Consider the following 17,492-nt stretch of genomic DNA (forward strand, 5'->3'; position numbering starts at 1 on the left):
TGGACTACCTATTTCATTCACTACAGAGCGAATCGGGTGATTTTGTTTGTGCAGTTTAAACTGACTTCTGAGCACGGGTGGTTTTGGGTTCATATCCCTTTCTTTTGGAAGTTATTGAACAAGCTGACAGAACTAGCTAAAGTACGCCGGATTTCTTTTTTCAATTCCGCGGTTTGATCTACGGTAACCTCATTGATGTCATTTTCCTCAAAAAACTTTACAGTCTTTTAAATATATTCATTTTTATAAGCCACGACAGCAGTGTTCCCTTTGTCACTCTTAGTGACTAAGGCATTGTGTTCTCTCAGTTTACGATTAATGCTTTTTACCATCCTATATTCGCACGACTGATCATTAGGAAGTAGTTTAATTTCTTTTTCTATTATGTTATTACATTCATAGGCACATTTGAATTGCTCTGTTTTCTCTAATTTCAGGGATTCCAAACCGATTTTAAGATCTACAATAAGATTACAGATAACTGGATCTTTATCGAGTTGAGCAGGCAAATTATATTTAAGGCCTTTACATAACAAGTCATTTTCAGCCTGTGTAAAAGTAATATTGGTTTTATTCAGTATTCTTTCATAAAACTGATGTTTGACACTATTGTCTGCTATATTAACATTTTTACTTTTGCCCCTATTACTAAACTTCAACAACTTTCTTTCATGTCTGGCCTTAATTTCTTCTTTACGATTAAAGAGCTATTCATTAATACTATTCCACAGGTGGTCAATTTGGAAATTAAAAAGATCTTTAAAGGCTTTTGTTAAAAATAGGTGTATACAGTAAGCTTCACTATTAAGATCATCTTTTTTCTTGTACAAATTTACTGTGCTATCACAAATGACTAAACGTACCAATTTCTTTTTAACAGAAGGCACTTTGTTACACTATTTCAAGTTTAAGTACACCTTCACATAATCAGGGGTAATGTCTTTATCTAGGCACTGTTGATTAAAGTCAATAGCCGTACCTGCTTTCACAATTTTTAATTTGATGTCCATGTACCTGGTTGCAGCTTTTGATACCTCGGCAGGCAGGAACTTAAATATTTTAAACATAGCTGCACAACAGCAACGGTTCCACGTAATAAAACAACAAGAAAACAATATATAAAGAACACCTCTTAGGTAAAAAAGGGGCGAATATACACAGCTCCACTTTTGCTGAACACCTCCTGATAGCCAGTCATATGCCTAAACTTTTAGAAGACACTGTTATCCTACACAGAGAAGTCAAAGGGCATAGATTAGATCTGTGGGAAGAGTTACAAATTTTCTAACATTTTGAGCTCAAGGTCGGTAATATACTGAACGACCAGTGGAACCTTGCTTGTAGACAATTTTTCGAAGGCTTTAAACCTGTACTGTTTATGGTATAACATTAATGCTGGTAACCTTAGTGGTTTATTTCCTCAGGAAGCTATGATGCACCTTCAATGCTTTAAGCTCACAACCCCTTATGCAATGGTGGTTTTCTCACGATGTATGTTTGCTACAACATCGGCCCTAATGTGATTTTGTCTAGCTCTAAAATTTTGGTTTCCCTGCGAATGTATATTAACAGGATTGTGTACCAGTGTTCATAATTCTTTCTTGACAAGAGCCATTATTGTCAATTTTAAAGTTCTGACATATATACCGTTTGTGGGCTTCACTAATATAGTAATGTAATTTTTATATTTTGGCTGTATATGCCACTGGACGTAATTTTCTCGGCGTAAGCGCCACCTGCTTTTTTTTTTTTATGTATAACTACATTATTTGTACCAATGTTCCCATACTGTTATAACAGGAGTGTTAATTGCCTTCCTTTTTTATTGTTATTTTATCTAAGGATGTTATTAATAATGATAATTTACACATTGCCTTTGTACGCCAATTGGCACATGTTTCTCGCCAGGAGCGCCACCTGTCCTGGTTTCAGAGTAACTACGCTCGCCGATTACACTCAGTCGGTTGTGAGCTCTGCAAGATCCATGTACTATTTTATATTTATGTGACAAACCCTAATTCTAGGGCTATATTTCATTTTTGACAAATGGATCTATGCTGACATTTGTAAAAACAGCGATGGTACATTAATCCTTACTAATGTAAAATTGTAAGTACCAGTCGTCGTTATCATATTTCTGTAATGCAAGAGCTCTCTAATTTGTGTTAAAATTTATTCTTGGCTTAAGTTTCATACTTTTCTAATGTAAGCTATGATGTTCATTGTCCTTAGGCCACCTTCTCAAGAAGACAAATTTATATTCGTCGAAGCCTAGGTAAAGAATTCTTTATCCGTTGCAACTGGTCAGCTGTTTATAATTTAATTAATATAGGGAGTGTTTATTCACTAGGAAGATCTGAAATTCATAATACCAAACACAGGCTGCATTTTCACAGCAGCTTAAGTGAAATTATACAAGAAAGGCATCTCACTTGCTTCTGGTGATGGGAGCATCAAATCCTTCCAGGTGAACTTCGTAGTGTACAGTTCACACAATTTCATTCTTGCAAAAGGAAAGGAGATCCCATTGATGATGAAGTGAGAACACAAGTTTGGGCTGGACTAACACTGGGAAGGAAGGCATTCCCCTCACATCCACCGTAATCAATTATAATCACCACAGCAAACCTAAATCTGGATGACCAGAAGAGAATTGGAACCTAACTCAAACTGAATATAAATTGAAACTTCCTGGCAGCTCAAAACTGTGTGCTGGACCGAGACTCGAACTCAGGACCTCTGCCTTTCGCGGGAAAGTGCTCTACCAACTTTATAAATTCACTGCTATAACCAGTACACCACCTTCCTTGCTCTCACTCTTCCAACGCACAAACACATTATATAAGCACCATCCTTGTTACTTAACCTTTCTTGTAGCCTTCCTCTCCTAAATTTTGGGACTACTATGACTATACATAGCATAGTTTGAAACTTAGCATTTCTGAATCCATTTGTTGAAAACATTTACGAACCTCTATAGCAAAAGAACCAAACCATTTCAGCTATTTTGTATGTATGCCACCCATACATATGCAATAAGCATAGGGATGCATATATTAATATTGACCTCCCTGGCAGAATGCAGAAGCGCAATTTCAGTTAGATACAGGTATCTCACCATCTCTTATCAATGAGGATACTTGCATTCTAATGGATCCACTGAGAAAATGTCTATAGTGGGCAACCCAGTCCTCTCCTCTAGGCTAGTAGGACGATGTATGGTATCAACTATTCATAAAATAGTTAGCCAGGGTTAATGCTGTGGTATTACATACCACTCCAGGCAAGTGACATGTATCCCTATGTATTCTTACTGATGAATGATACCTACAAAAGAAAACAACAAAACAAGCTATCATAGAGGAGAGTGTGGTTTGATATTACATTTGCATCTGGATAATACATGTCTTCAAGACAGGACAGCAGCTCAGTAACTTAGCGAAAGGAAGTATGAAATATGGAAGCCCCTAGCATTCCTGAAAAAGTGGGAAGTCATCAGAGAATATATAACTCTGACAACAGTTATGATGTTTACTTAAACAAATTAAATTTCATTCCGATTCGTTCATCCTTCAGATAGACTTCTATGTGGATATTTTGCATCAAACATTACAATTTGACAGAAGATCAGTATTTCACATTGTCCTGAATTACTTTTACCTACAGTTAAACAAATTCCTTTCTCAGCAAACTGAATGTACATAACTACTTTCATTTATTGTTTCCATCATTGGATGACCATTTAACTGCAATTCTCCTATAATATAAATTTTAAGAATAATTTGAAATTATTTCAGTTAAATATGTGTATGTTTCATTTAATACTGAAGTAAAGATCTTGTTGATGTTTTAGGCAAATGAAATAAAAAAAGTTAGATCACTAGCTTCACAGATAACTGCTAAAGGAGCGGCTCTTTATGACTTACTGGGAAAAGAAGTTGAGATGAGAGTAAGTAAGCATCTGATTTCTTTGTTAAGATACCATTCACATATTTAAAGTTTCTTTGTTGCAAAACCAATTATTTCACTATAAAATTCCAGCATGTGGAAACTAACCAATTTCCATATTCAGAAATAAATAATTTATTTTATTTTTTTATTTAGCTGCTGTTGCACATTTGTAATTTTATGATCTGTGGTGCTCATTTTATCTATAGACCACTAAAATTACTGTGTGGCGGTCATCTATGTATATCTTCCAAACTAAGCTATAACTTTCTGAATAAATCATTTTATAAGTAATTTCTCTCTCTCTCTGGATAGTATTTTATGTGTTCTTCACAGGAAGCGCGCAATAGTTGCATAGCAAAGCAGATGGAAATTGGGGAACTTGAAGAGGCTATGAAGAAAGCTGTTGAAATGTTAAAATCAGACATAAACAATATAAAACAGCTCATAGAAAACGTTTCAACAGGCGAGGCAAGTCTTGACTCCAAAATCGAAAAGAAACGGATTGAACTGGACAGAAATAGTAAACGATTGCAAACTCTGAGGAAAGTGAGGTGAGAGTGATACTATATAAATGTCTCTCAGATAGTTTATTTCCATGCTAGGGGAAATGGGAAATTTGTATGAGAAGCACAAATGTATCAACAGATTCATTAATTTATTAATTTCTTGATTTGTTCCTCTGTGGTACAACGTACAATTTATGAATGTTGTCAGTGATTGACAAAATGACTTCTGAAGTAATCTGCACACACTTAAAAGCTGTGCACATTAGCAGTGTGTTGTCATCCATGACAGTGCACTGCGGAAGAGCAATACTGTGAACTTCTGACAGAGGCTGCCACGGGCGAGTGCCTATTTAAATCCTCACATGCTACAATCGCACTCAGTTATTATGTTAATATTTCTTGCATACATTTGCGTTGTCTTATTGTGTTCATTGTATGTTATGGTAATTGCCATATATGCCACAGTCTAATAAAGTTTATAAACATTCCTGGTTTTGTTGTGTCCAACTTACAACACAAGTGACAACGAGTGTTGGATTGTTCTCCGCACAGTTTTTAGTCTTTGGTTGGGTATCCATTGCATCTACGATGTCTGATGATGCTACTGATGAGTTTGTACACTGGTAGGTTGATCAGTTGGGGGTTCTTACGATGGCGTTACAGCATCTCACTATCAGTGCAACACACTGTAACCCAGGAATTGCAAACACTTGCCTCTTTTATGACCAGTCCAGTTCTGTTTCAATCTATGCTGCCTGCCATATTTCTGGCTTGTGATTAGAGTCGAAGAATGGGAAGTCTACAAAACTGTTGCGGTAGCGTTTTCACGCATTTTTATTGACTGATGTTACCTTATGCCATGCTTTGTTTTTGTCTCAGTTATCGCTCTGCATGTATCAACTCCTTTGCCAACTAGCCCCCACACAATAAGATGGGTCACATAGCTCCTGTTTGTAATGCAAAATTCCAACAGATGCTGATTTGGATGTTAATTATGTATCGGAAATTTCCGTTACAACCAATAAGATTTTTATTGATGTCCTGATTTATCAGAAGGTTTTGCACATGCTAGTTGACATGGATACAGCTGTATCAGTGTCAGCTTGCAAATGTACATGGACTTGCGTTTTCCCCCAGTGTCACATACATTAGTCACTTGGAATAAGCGAAGGATTCCGATATTAGGTGGTTTCTCGGTCCCAGTACATATAAATCTGTGGTTCACCTGCTGACTTTCGTGGTGGTGACCAGTTCATGTACCAAAAATCTGTTTCATTTTGACGCCTTTAACCATTTTGGATTTGCTATTTCCGATGACATTTATCTCGTCTCTGATCAGGTGCCTTATACACAACTTCACTCTTTATGCACTGAATTTTCCACTCTATTTTCTGCAGGCTTTGGTTGTCCCAATAATTTCAAAGCCAATATCGCCATGAAACCTACGGCCAGGCCCCTTTTCTTTTGGGCTCACCCAGTGCCGATGGCACTTGGTGACCGAGTCAGGGCAGAGCTCGACCGCCTCACGGCCTCTGGTGTCATCCAACCGATTGCATCCAGCAAATGGGCTACACCTTTGTCATTGTCAAGAAGCCATCAGAACGGTTATGGCTTTGTGATGATATCAGTGTTTCTGTCAATGCTCAGTGTATCACTGACACATATCCCTTGCCATGCCCAGATGAACTTTTTGCTAAGTTCACTAGTGGTCAGTATTTTTTCGAGATTGTATTCTCTGATGCATATTTGCAGCTTCCTGTCGATTCTGGCTCTCAATGGCTCTTGGTCATTAACATGCCTTTTGGCTCGTATCAATACTTGCTGTTACCATTTCACACGGCCAGTGCTCCAGCGATTTTTCAATTGTTTCTCGAGCAACTCACAATGTATATGCCTGGCTGTCTTTTCAGGTAAGATTGCTTCTTATCATCAGTTTCTGCTGGAAGTTGTATCGGTTGCACAACAATTACATGCCTTGCTGCGTAAGGGGACGTCTTCTCATTGGTCGCAGGCATGTGAAATGGTATTTAGCAAAGTGAAGTCTATGTTACAATCTGCACCTTTGCTTGTAACCTACCAGCTGGGTCAACATTTAGTTTTAGCAACAGATGAATCCCAGCATGCGCAGGGGGCAGTGTTAGCTCATAAATATTCTGATGGTTTCGAGGAGCCTATTGCATGTGCATTGAAGATGCTTAATTCACCTCAGACTAGATATTCATAAATAGAAAAAGAAGCCCTTGCCATTGTTTATACCTTAAAGAAGTTTCATGTTTTCCTGTATAATGTAAAATTCAATCTCATCATGGGTCACAAGCCATTAGTTTCACCCCTCAGCGTCATTGCTAGACAAAGCAGCGCATCACCTTCAGTGTTGGACACTGTTCCTCTTTCAGTGCAGCTGTGAGGTTCACTTCTGCTCCATATCTAAACATGCGAATGCTGAAGTGCTCTCCTGTCTTCCGGCCAGTCCTGACCCAGTTTTTGATCAGGAGGAGTGATTGTGTTTCCATGTGGATGAATGCTCTCTAGAAACTGTCAATGGTTTTCAAATCTCCAGCACTGGGATCCAATGTTATGGAAAGTGACACATTGCATACAACATGGCTGGCCTGAGGTGCCTCCATCATGGGCATACAATGCCCTCCTTAAATATCATGTGTTTTGACATAATTTCTCTGTTGTTGATGGTGTTCTACGCTTTGATATGGACTATTCAACTGCTCGCTGAACGGTTCCCTCAGCTCTCTAATTGGAGATCTTGCAATTGCTGCATGCTGTTGACTGGGGTGGGGCGTAGGGGGCATGTCACGCAGCAAGGTGTTAGCTGGCTGTCATGTTTTTTGGCCTGGTTTGGACAGCAACATCACTCGTTTGGCTACGGCCTGTTCTCAGTGCACATTGCAGCAAGCTGCCTTGCAGGCAACATTGTCTCCGTGGCCACAGCCTTTGCAGGTCTGGGACTGTCTCTACACAGATTTTGCTGACCCTTTCCTTCCTGCATACTGGATAGTAGTAATTGATGCATATTCTCAGTTTCAATCTGTTGTTTGTTGCCCATCAATGTCAGCCTCTGCCACCGTGGCAGTCCTGTCCAAATTGTTTTCCTTTGAAGGACTTTCGGTAACATTAGCGTCTGATATCGGCCCTCAATTTGTGTCGCAGAAGTTTCCCGCCTCCTGCAACATCCGTGTGATTCGCCACATTTTTGCCCTGCCCATCCACCTGCAGTCCGACAGTGAGGCGAAAAGGTTAGCTAGAACATTCAAAGTGCAAATGGAAAAGTGCACGACTCGGTTCCCATACAAAATTGCCTCGAATCAATTTCTGTCTTCCTGTCGATTCCTGCTGTTCAGGTAACGACAGCGCTGCCAAACGGCTTTGCAGGCATTGACCCAGAAAGCTCCCGCATCTCCGGCGGCCCAGCCAGGGACACCAACTCGTGCCGTCATAGTCCCACTTCCGGCCTGAGGTGGCTGTCTGGGTGAGCAGGTTTGATTGTCGCACAAAATGGGTCCCCACCATCATCTCCTGATTTCGTGGCTGCCATTCCTATGATGTCCGTATGGAGGAAAGGCTCTGTGCACATCATTATGACGAGTTGCGCCTGCTCGTGGACAACTGGACAAACCTGGCTGGGACACCGAGCCAGTTGGTGTCGCTCACGGATCACCTGGTACGGCTGTGTGTCTGCCACAACATATGAGGGGTCCCCCACCATTGGTATACGAACCTGTCACAGCTTCTCCAGTACCCCTACCAGCACCGATGTAGCTGCTGTGCGCACCGGAGCCAGCTCCTCCACCTCCAATTACAGGGGCACCAGCATCACTACCCCCAGGACCTAATGTGGACGTGGAGCTCGCGCCAGCATCACCCGCCCTACTTTACGGGTTGACACGAGAAGGTGGACTGCGATGCTGCCCGCACCCCAAGTACTTCTGACCGTACGCTCCAGGATCGGCACACTGTCTCAGTCAGAGCCTCGCAAAGGGAGACACCGTGGACATCTCACTAATCCGAGCTGTTCCCCGAGGGAAGAGGAATGAGGTAATGCACACAAACCCGAAAGCTGCACACGTTAGCAGTGTTTCGTCATCTGCGAGAATGTGCCGCGCAAGAGTAATACTGTGAACCTCCGAAAGAGCCCATCACGTGTGAGTGCCTATTTAAACCGTGCCGCACTATGCTCGCGCTCAGTTATAATGTTATTATTGTGTGCACACATTTGCATTGTGTTCGGTGTGCACTGTGGTGATTGGCATACGTACCACAGTCTGATAAAGTTGTACAAACATTCTTGGTTGTGTTGTGTGTCCAAGTTACAGTAACTTCTTAAATTTTTGTAGATCTCATAAATAGTCATATAGCATAACTAGTTCTGTCACATAATATTTTATACTATCATAGCAAGGAAGTTTTGGCATAAAGTAAATAATTTATAAATAAAGGAAACCAGTCACCAGATAGTGGAAGTACGATATTGTAGTGCCTGTGATATTCCAAATTATGATGTAATGTTCCTTCAGACATTTTACACGAAAGTTGCTGGCCTGGTTTCGGGAGATATGTACGATATTGCAGTGCTTGTGGTATTCCAAATTACGAAGCAATTTTCCGTTGGCCGTGCACGTATTAGTACAGGTTGTAGACAAATGGTTGAAAACATAATGGAAGTTTGGGTCTGGCCAGGAGTCGTGCACAGATAGCCTAACAGTAAGGTGATTGCTCTCGATAAGTGGGAAATCTGGGATCGAGTCCTGGTGAAGCACAAATTTCCATTTTTGTCATTGCAACACACACACACACACACACACACACACACACACACACACACACACAACTGAGGACCTACAGTGTGTCAGCAGGACACACACTGCTGGTATTGCAGTGTTGCTAATGGATGGGGCTGGATCTTGTGTCTGGTGTGGTGGGTGGAGGGACAGTGGGGTAGGACGCAGAAGGAGGGTTTGTGGACGGGTAGCTAGCAACTCAGAAGGAGGCAGCTGGGAATGTGGCAGGTGCACAGGCTAGGCACGTGATACCTGCGTACCGACACTGGTGCTGTGCAGTGCATGATGAATGTGAGGGGAAAGCATAGGCTGGGAGATGGTGATAATGAATGCCTTTTTAGGCTTTTTACTAAAGGTGCTGAAATCATTTACATCTCCAATTTCTTGAGACAGGCTGTTGTCTAGTTTTAGTCCATGATATAACACACTGTTGTGTGTTTTAGACTTGTTTCCACTGTTTAGATATAAACCAGTAAATCCCTGATGATGCTTTAAAGAATTGAACACCCATGTATAAAACAGCTTCAGACTTCTAATTACTGTACAAATGAGACAATATGTTATATATTTGATGATAAGCGTGTTATCAAAATAAACTTTAGAAAAGATTTTAAATTATATTTAAAGTTTGTTGAACACCATTATGCACTCTTATTATGTAACACTTGACGAGTATAATCTGGGGAATTTGGACTCCGTTTTAACCACAAACTAGTTTTAATGCATCGCAGTTTTTATGACCTGAAATCTCCTGGACTATGTATCATACAAAAATATAACTGTGCTGGTTCATTCAGTGGTATTTGTTGATACTGTTTGCAAAAGATGTTACAAATAAAGTTAGTAGAAAAGAAGTAATAAATTAAAATGTCATGAGCTGTTGGTGAAGTTTCACTGCAAGAACACTGGAAATGTAATAATCAATAAAACTGTTTTTCCTTTCATCATTTTGTGAGGTTCTCAGTGAGCAAAAGCTTTGCAACAGTTTAATGTTACGTGTAAAGTATTTTTTGCAAGTCACCTAGTGCTCTCATTCTCACATACTGGACAAATATAGTCCAGGTATTTGCGTGGCGTGAGTTAAACTACTGCGAGACGTATATATAGTTTCTAACAGTAATAATTGTCTTACTGTGTTAAACCTTTAACACTACATTATACCTCCTAATTTAGCATATTATGACAACATTTTAAATTTGGTCAGTAATTATGCGAAATATTGAAAACCAATTTTTGCTGCCCCTGCAACCTGCAGTCTAGCTGGATTACAGTGCCGTGGGCTGGTCACTTAGTGATACAGATGGTGATGCACTCCAGTTCTGTGCTCGGGTACCGAGCCATCCGTGGCCTACATATTGAGCTTCTTCCTCTGATTTGGCATTACTAGTGTAGGATCGGTGTGTTTTTATTCAGTCAGAAGTTCTTACAGTTTGTCTTCATTACATTTAGTTTTACTCTGTTGTCCAATGACAAGAACTTCATGGTCTAAAACTATGCTTTGAGAGCATCATTGACTTTTTTTGTCAACTATGTGGTAATTTTTTCTGTAAATGAGTACAGTGCTGTCTTTGGCATGCAGTATTTTCTATTTGTAGCACACTGTGGGAAATCATTAATATAGATTACGAAAAGGATTGAGCCTGATACTTTCCCCTGAGGTACAATTCTATTAACCTGTTTTGAGTCTTGTACCAGTACATGAAATTACAGTTTATCTTGCAGTACATGAAATTTCAACTCAGTACAATCTCTTTCCCATATAAGTCTCAAACCGCTTATTTGCCACACCTATAGTTCCTAATATCTCTCATTTATGTAATAATATTCTGTGGTCAACATTATCAGAAGCCTTTTAGATTCAACAGGATACCAGTTACGATGTCACCATTCACCACAGAAGATCTCTATGAGATCAGAAGAAAGTCTGTGTTTGCAGCAAAGAGAAAAAGAAATGGTGTAGTGGTACAGGTAAAACTGGCACATTGGCTAGTTTCCATCAGGTACGAGCATCCTCAGACATTCATCGCCTCAGTGGTAACATGTTTGATGTTTAAAGCATCACTCGACACTGTTGTCAGTAATTTGTGTTGAACTGGTGCCGATCTGTGCCTTACACCTTGATGTGTTACCCCAATGATTATCTGTAGACGCTCATGCCTCACCAGCAGTCGACAAGTTGACTAATATGTGACCTGTGGGAGCTCTGCCTGTATACCAGTTACAGCGGTTACTGTGTCCCCTGCAGAGATGCCTTCATATGCTAAAAATTATTTAGAATTTTTAATTCTATCTGTAAAGATGTGTTTTATAATTTTAGCACCTTATCCACTCAGCACTGTACCAAGCACAGCTTCTTTACCTCCTGTTTCCTTTGACTGTGGTCCACATCATATACATACATTTCTTTGTAAGCAGATAAGTTAAACTCTTCATTATCTGTCCATTTTAACCATGCAGTCTTACCTCCATCTGTACACTCACGGTCATTCTTCCCGTGCGCTATTCGTGAATGGAACAGGGCTGGAGGACTCAGTTAGTGGTACAGAAGTACTCTGCCACACACCATTAGGTAGCTCACAGAGTCCGATGTAGATGTAGAAGACACCATCTGTCGTCAACAGTAATGATACGAGATAGGAATAGTCAGTGTTGTTCACGAGTCAATTGGTGATGGGCGAGCAGAGATGCACACGTGGCCATCTGCCAGTTTTTGTGAATTTGGCTTAGAGCACGCTGTACCCGTACACCCGATTTTTGAACCTTCGCCGTTGATTGCAAATATTGCACAATTGTGGAATGATCACAGTTCATCACGTGTGCCGGTTCTCGGGTACGGCTGATGTGGATCATTGTGGATTAATGTGTTTAAATGATCTTTATCAAACCTCAAAGGTGTTTCTGAACATGGAGAGTCACTAATGTCAAAACTATCCTCTTTAAATCAGACAACCATTTTCTTGATGGCATTACCTTCATATACGACACAAATGTTTCTGGCTGCCCCCACTGCTGTCACTCTGCTGTTGAATTCAAACAGAGGAATATGTTGGAAATGTTCCAATTTCTCCACTTGGCTCTCAGTCTCCAAATGACAAAATGACAGTATGTAAACACAAGTAGCAACAGTGAACTACAAATAATAAATGACAGTTGGTAAATAAATCCATAGCAACCATAATACCAACATGCAAAATAAAAAAATAAATAAAAACACTACAAACGTATGCACCAAACTAGTATATGGAAGTGGTAAAATTGAAGTCCTGTAAGCAATATTGATGTCAAACCAGAAAGATAATTTAAAAAGAAGTCAAAGTATATGGAGAGGTCCAGTACATAGGTAGGAACAGACAAAGGTCCTCCCAGGGCTCATCTGCAAAGAGGGAAGTCCACCCTCATCCAGCCTACTGCTAACTGGATTAAGTATGAAGACAGTTATAGAGTAGAGCTGGGATATTCATAACAGTAAAATTGAGAAGGCTAAAACGTAATAGGCCATCCTCCTTATACCAGTCAAACTTCTTATCAAAGGGGAGTCCCCACTAGGTTGTTGTTGTTGTTGTTGTTGTTGTTGTTGTGGTCTTCAGTCCTGAGACTGGTTTGATGCAGCTCTCCATGCTACTCTATCCTGTGCAAGCTTCTTCATCTCCCAGTACGTACTGCAACCTACATCCTTCTGAATCTGCTTAGTGTATTCATCTCTTGGTCTCCCCCTATGATTTTTACCCTCCACGCTGCCCTCCAATACTAAATTGGTGATCCCTTGATGCCTCAACACATGTCCTGCCAACCGATCCCTTGTTCTAGTCAAGTTGTGCCACAAACTTCTCTTCTCCCCAATCCTATTCAATACTTCCTCATTAGTTATGTGATCTACCCATCTAATCTTCAGCATTCTTCTGAAAAAAGTTTTGAATATTCTGGACAATGCTACAATAACAGAAATGTGTGACTCGCATTTTTGTAGCAGAGAATTGGATTGGTTGGTTGCTTAGGGGTATAAGGGGACCAAACTACAGGGTCATCAGTCCCTTTTTCCTGATGGAGGGGGAAAAAAAAAGCCCACACCTAAAAACAAAATTAATGGGATGAACAAAAAACAGGGTAAATATACACCACAAGGAAAAGTAGAGGAAGGTATTAAAACCGTAGAGCATATGGTCTTGGCTGGCTGATAACAATAATAAAAGAGATGAGCCCGCCACTTTGCAACACATTAAAATGTTCACCCCAAAATGACAAGGTGAGATGAACACATGCAGGGAAAAGACAACCACCGAGATAAACAAATACAAAGAAAGTGCGACAGAATTAAAATGGAGGGAGTGTGGTGACCTCAGAGAGAAGGCTAAATGCTCACCCTTATATGGTATGATAAAAAAAACCCTCACGAATAAAACATAAAACTAAATCTGCTGTTGAGGCACTGTCGCCCAACACTGAATGTAGGATGCTGGGAAGGTTAAAAGTCTGCCGCAGAGTGGCTAAAAGTGGGCAGTCCAGCAAGATGTGGACGACAGTCGTATGTGAGCCACAGTGACACCGAGATGGGTCCTCGTGCTAGAGGAGGTAGCCATGTGTTAGCCACATATGGCCAATGCGGAGTGAGCAGAGAACCACAGAGTCCGTGTGAGAGGCCCGCATGGATGTCTTCCACACATTCGTAGTCTTCTTAAGGGCACACAGTGTGTTGTGTGTACTGAAATTATGCCATTCTGTCTCCCAAAGGTGAAAAACCTTACAGCGTAATAATGATCACAGGTCAGTTACAGGGATGCTGATCTCCAGAAGCAGTTTCTGTGTAGCCTGTTTGGTCAGCCTGTTGGCAAGTTCATTTCCTGGGATTCCAACATGGCCAGGGGTCCACACAAACACCATGGAATGACTGGACTGTTCCAGGGCATAGATGGACTCCCAGACGGTCACTACCAAAGGATGGCGGGGATAACACTGGTCGATAGCTTGTAGGCTGTTCAAGGAGTCGGTACAGAGAAGAAACGACTCGCCAGGGCATAAGCACAAGAAATGGCTGCCAGCTCTGCAGTGAAAACACTGCAGCCATCTGGCAAGGAGTGCTGCTCAATAAGTCCTCCACGAACGCGAAGCCAACGTGACCATCAGCCATCGAGCCAGCAGTGTAAATCACTTCATGGTCCCGGTACATGTCAAGAATTGAGACAAAGTGACAGCGGAGAGCCGCAGTGTTAACTGAGTCCTTACAACCGTGTGAAAGGTCCAGGCGAAGCTTTGGCATTGGTATACACCACGGAGGTGTACGTGAACGGACCTCGAGTATAGGTGGTAAAGGCAAGGACTCCACTTCAGACAGAACAGATCGGACGTGAACCGCAGACGTAAGCTCTGACCTGGGCCTCCGATGCAGGATATGAACTGCCGTGGATGGGAAAAGAAGACGATAATTCGGATGCTCAGAAGAACTACGAATGTGTGCAACATAACTGGCGAGCAGTTGTGTGCGCCTAACCTCCAATGGAGGGACTCCGGCCTCCACCAGGATGCCGGTCACTGGACTCATCGTAAAAGCTCCTGTTGCCAGTAGAATGCCATACTGGTGCTCTGGATCAAGTAAACACAATGCAGAGGGTGCCGCCGAACTGTAAACCAGACTCCCACAGTCAAGGCAGGATTGAACACCCCAGTGGAGGGCATTGAGGTGCTGCCATCATTTCCACTGCAGCTGATGAAGATGAGGAAGCCATGTCAACAGGGCATCAAAAAAGAGACCTAAGAATCAGTATGTCTCCACTACAGTGAGTGATCGTCATGAAGGTAAATACTGGTTCCGGATGAACAGTACAGCGCCGACAGAAGTGCACGACACATGACTTTGTGGCTGAAAATCGGAAACTGTGGGCTAGAGCCACTGACTGCACCTTATGGATGGCTCCCTGTAGGCGCCACTCGGCACCACCAGTACTGGAGGAGCAGTACAAAATGCAGAAGTCATCTGCATACAGAAGGTGAGACTGACGGCCTGACAGCTGCTGCTAGACCATTAATGGCCACTAAAAATAGAGATGCACTCAATACAGAGCCCTGTGGGAAAATAGAGGTGGGCCACCTCCATGCCTGCACCAACGTGGTGACCAAACCAAAAGTTCTACTGTCACCTCTGTCAACATGTTAGTTATCTAATAGGTGAATCACATGATGCTGGGCTGTGATGTTATCCATGCGTCTTGGTAAGACTACGCATTAACACGGTCCATCAGGTGATAGATAGTGGACGAAATGCGAATGAGGGTAGCAATTTGAAGAGGAGAGGGTAAAAAGTGCCAAGGCTCGTGCCGTGGGAAAAAAACCTGTGCGACAGTCGGATGGGTAGTAAGAGCAATAGTGGCTTACTAGCTGCGATAGTTCATGCAAGGTTGGGTTTGTTAGTGTGGATATCATGCATCATTACTGCGGCAGGTGATGGTGATGTATCCCGGTTTGCTGCAGCTGCTGCATTCCTGGAACAATCGGGATCATTATATATTAGTGGGAGATCGGCCATAGATCATCTCACTGTGTGGGGTGTGTGTGTAGCTTGTCTGCATGTAGTGTACAGTATGGTTTCCCTGCGTGGTGCCAGTTATTTGGCAAGTGTGTTCCGACTGGATATCCAGTAATGGTGGCTGATTAACAGGGGCTCACCTGTACTGTTGTGTTTGTGTGTACTTGGCCATAGATGTTAGGTCCTTGCAAGTATGTGTTTTGGTATTTTATGTTTCCATCTATGGTTGTGGTCGTCGTTCCCCTGATTCAGAATGAATGGGTTCTGTGAATGTCTGGACTTTCTGTATAGTCTTGTGGTGAGTTTGTGGATTACCTCCGTGAGAGTCTCATGTCGGTATTCATGGTGAAGATCCGCAATGCGTGTGTATCGTGGAGCATTGCTAATGATTTTGAGTACTTTGTTTTGTATGATCTGCAGATGGCGCAGGCGTGTGGGCGCAGCGTATCCCCAGACAGGGGCTGCGTACGTCATCAGTGGTCGAATAAGTGTCACGTACATGGACCTCGACACCCTTCTGTTCAGTGTGCTACACCTGTTGCACATAGGGTAGAGCTGTTTGAGCCTCACGCTTGCTCTGTTGGTCACGTGTTGTATGTGGTCCCTCCAGAGTAATTTCCGGTCGAGCCAGACACCGAGGTATTTAACTTTCTCGCGGAACCGCATTGGGCACGCATGTAGACTTATTGGTCTGCAGTATCGGTGTTTGCGCAGTTGCTTTGGTCTTCTAGTGAACAGAATGGCTTCGCACTTGTCAATGTTTACTCTAACATGCCATTTCTCTAACTGAGGCTCATCCACTCTAAGTGCAGTCTGTAATCGTGATGTAATGTTTGATGGTTTCCAATCTCGCACGAGGATAGCTGTGTCATCCGCGTAGATTGCCATTGTTGTGTTGTACGTGGTTGGGAGATCGTTTATGTAGAGGTTAAACAGTAGGGGCCCTAGGATGCTCCCCTGGGGTACTCCCGCATGTATACCGTGTTGTGTTGATTGTTTTCCCTGCACGTCAGTGTTGAAACTCCTATCTATGAGGTATCCTGGGGGTTCTTGTGTAGGTGTGTTTTCCTGTATTGTGTGCGTTTCTTCGCAGCATGCAACTTCCGGAAGTGGGATCATGTTGTTTGGGGGCATAAGTGTTGGCAACGATGCTTGTTGGTTTTCTGGTGTTGTCTGTGGCTGTTGTGTAGCTGTTGCAGCGGTTGTTTTGCGTGCATGTGAAGGGTGCTGAGGTTTTGGGGCCTGTGCCGTTCCGCCAGGGCGTACAACTGTGGCAAACGTTACGCCGTGCCTAACTGGGTTCGGTGCTGGCCTTGGACGTAGGATGTTGTGCTGTGCCCTGTGCTTGTCTTGCATACACTTCAGTGCCTGTTTGTATATACTGCACTGCCTGAAATTGGCCACATGGGGCCCATTGCAGTTGGCACAGTGGGTTTGGTTTGGCTGTGTTTGTGTGCATGTGTCGGATTTGTGATTGCCAGCACATCCGCGGCAATGAGTTGCCGGGCCACAACGAAGGGCCGAGTGGCCGAATTGCTGGCAGTTGTTATATTGTTGGGGGACCGTGGGTGGTTTGTAATGTTCTACACGTACGTCAATCCACAGAAACCTCTTTATCTGCAAGATGGCACGGGAATCAGCCGTGTTGGGCAACTCAACCTTATAGTATGGTAGTGGTGCATGTGTGCGGAACCCCGTCATCTGGGAGACACTTTTACTGTTGAA

At 42.3% G+C, this 17,492-nt stretch overlaps 1 protein-coding gene across 1 annotated transcript in view; it reads left to right on the forward strand.

Moving 5' to 3' along the window:
• The window catches only part of LOC126237532 (clusterin-associated protein 1), a 161,199-nt gene that overhangs the window by 56,107 nt on the left and 87,600 nt on the right, over positions 1-17,492 (forward strand). The window contains exons 4-5 of the mRNA XM_049947715.1: positions 3,854-3,949; positions 4,285-4,502. Of these exons, the coding sequence (XP_049803672.1) occupies positions 3,854-3,949; positions 4,285-4,502 (314 nt within the window). The remainder of the gene's footprint in view (positions 1-3,853; positions 3,950-4,284; positions 4,503-17,492) is intronic.

The sequence above is a fragment of the Schistocerca nitens genome, chromosome 2, assembly GCF_023898315.1.
Source record: "Schistocerca nitens isolate TAMUIC-IGC-003100 chromosome 2, iqSchNite1.1, whole genome shotgun sequence".
Classification (NCBI taxonomy): Eukaryota; Metazoa; Arthropoda; class Insecta; order Orthoptera; family Acrididae; genus Schistocerca; species Schistocerca nitens.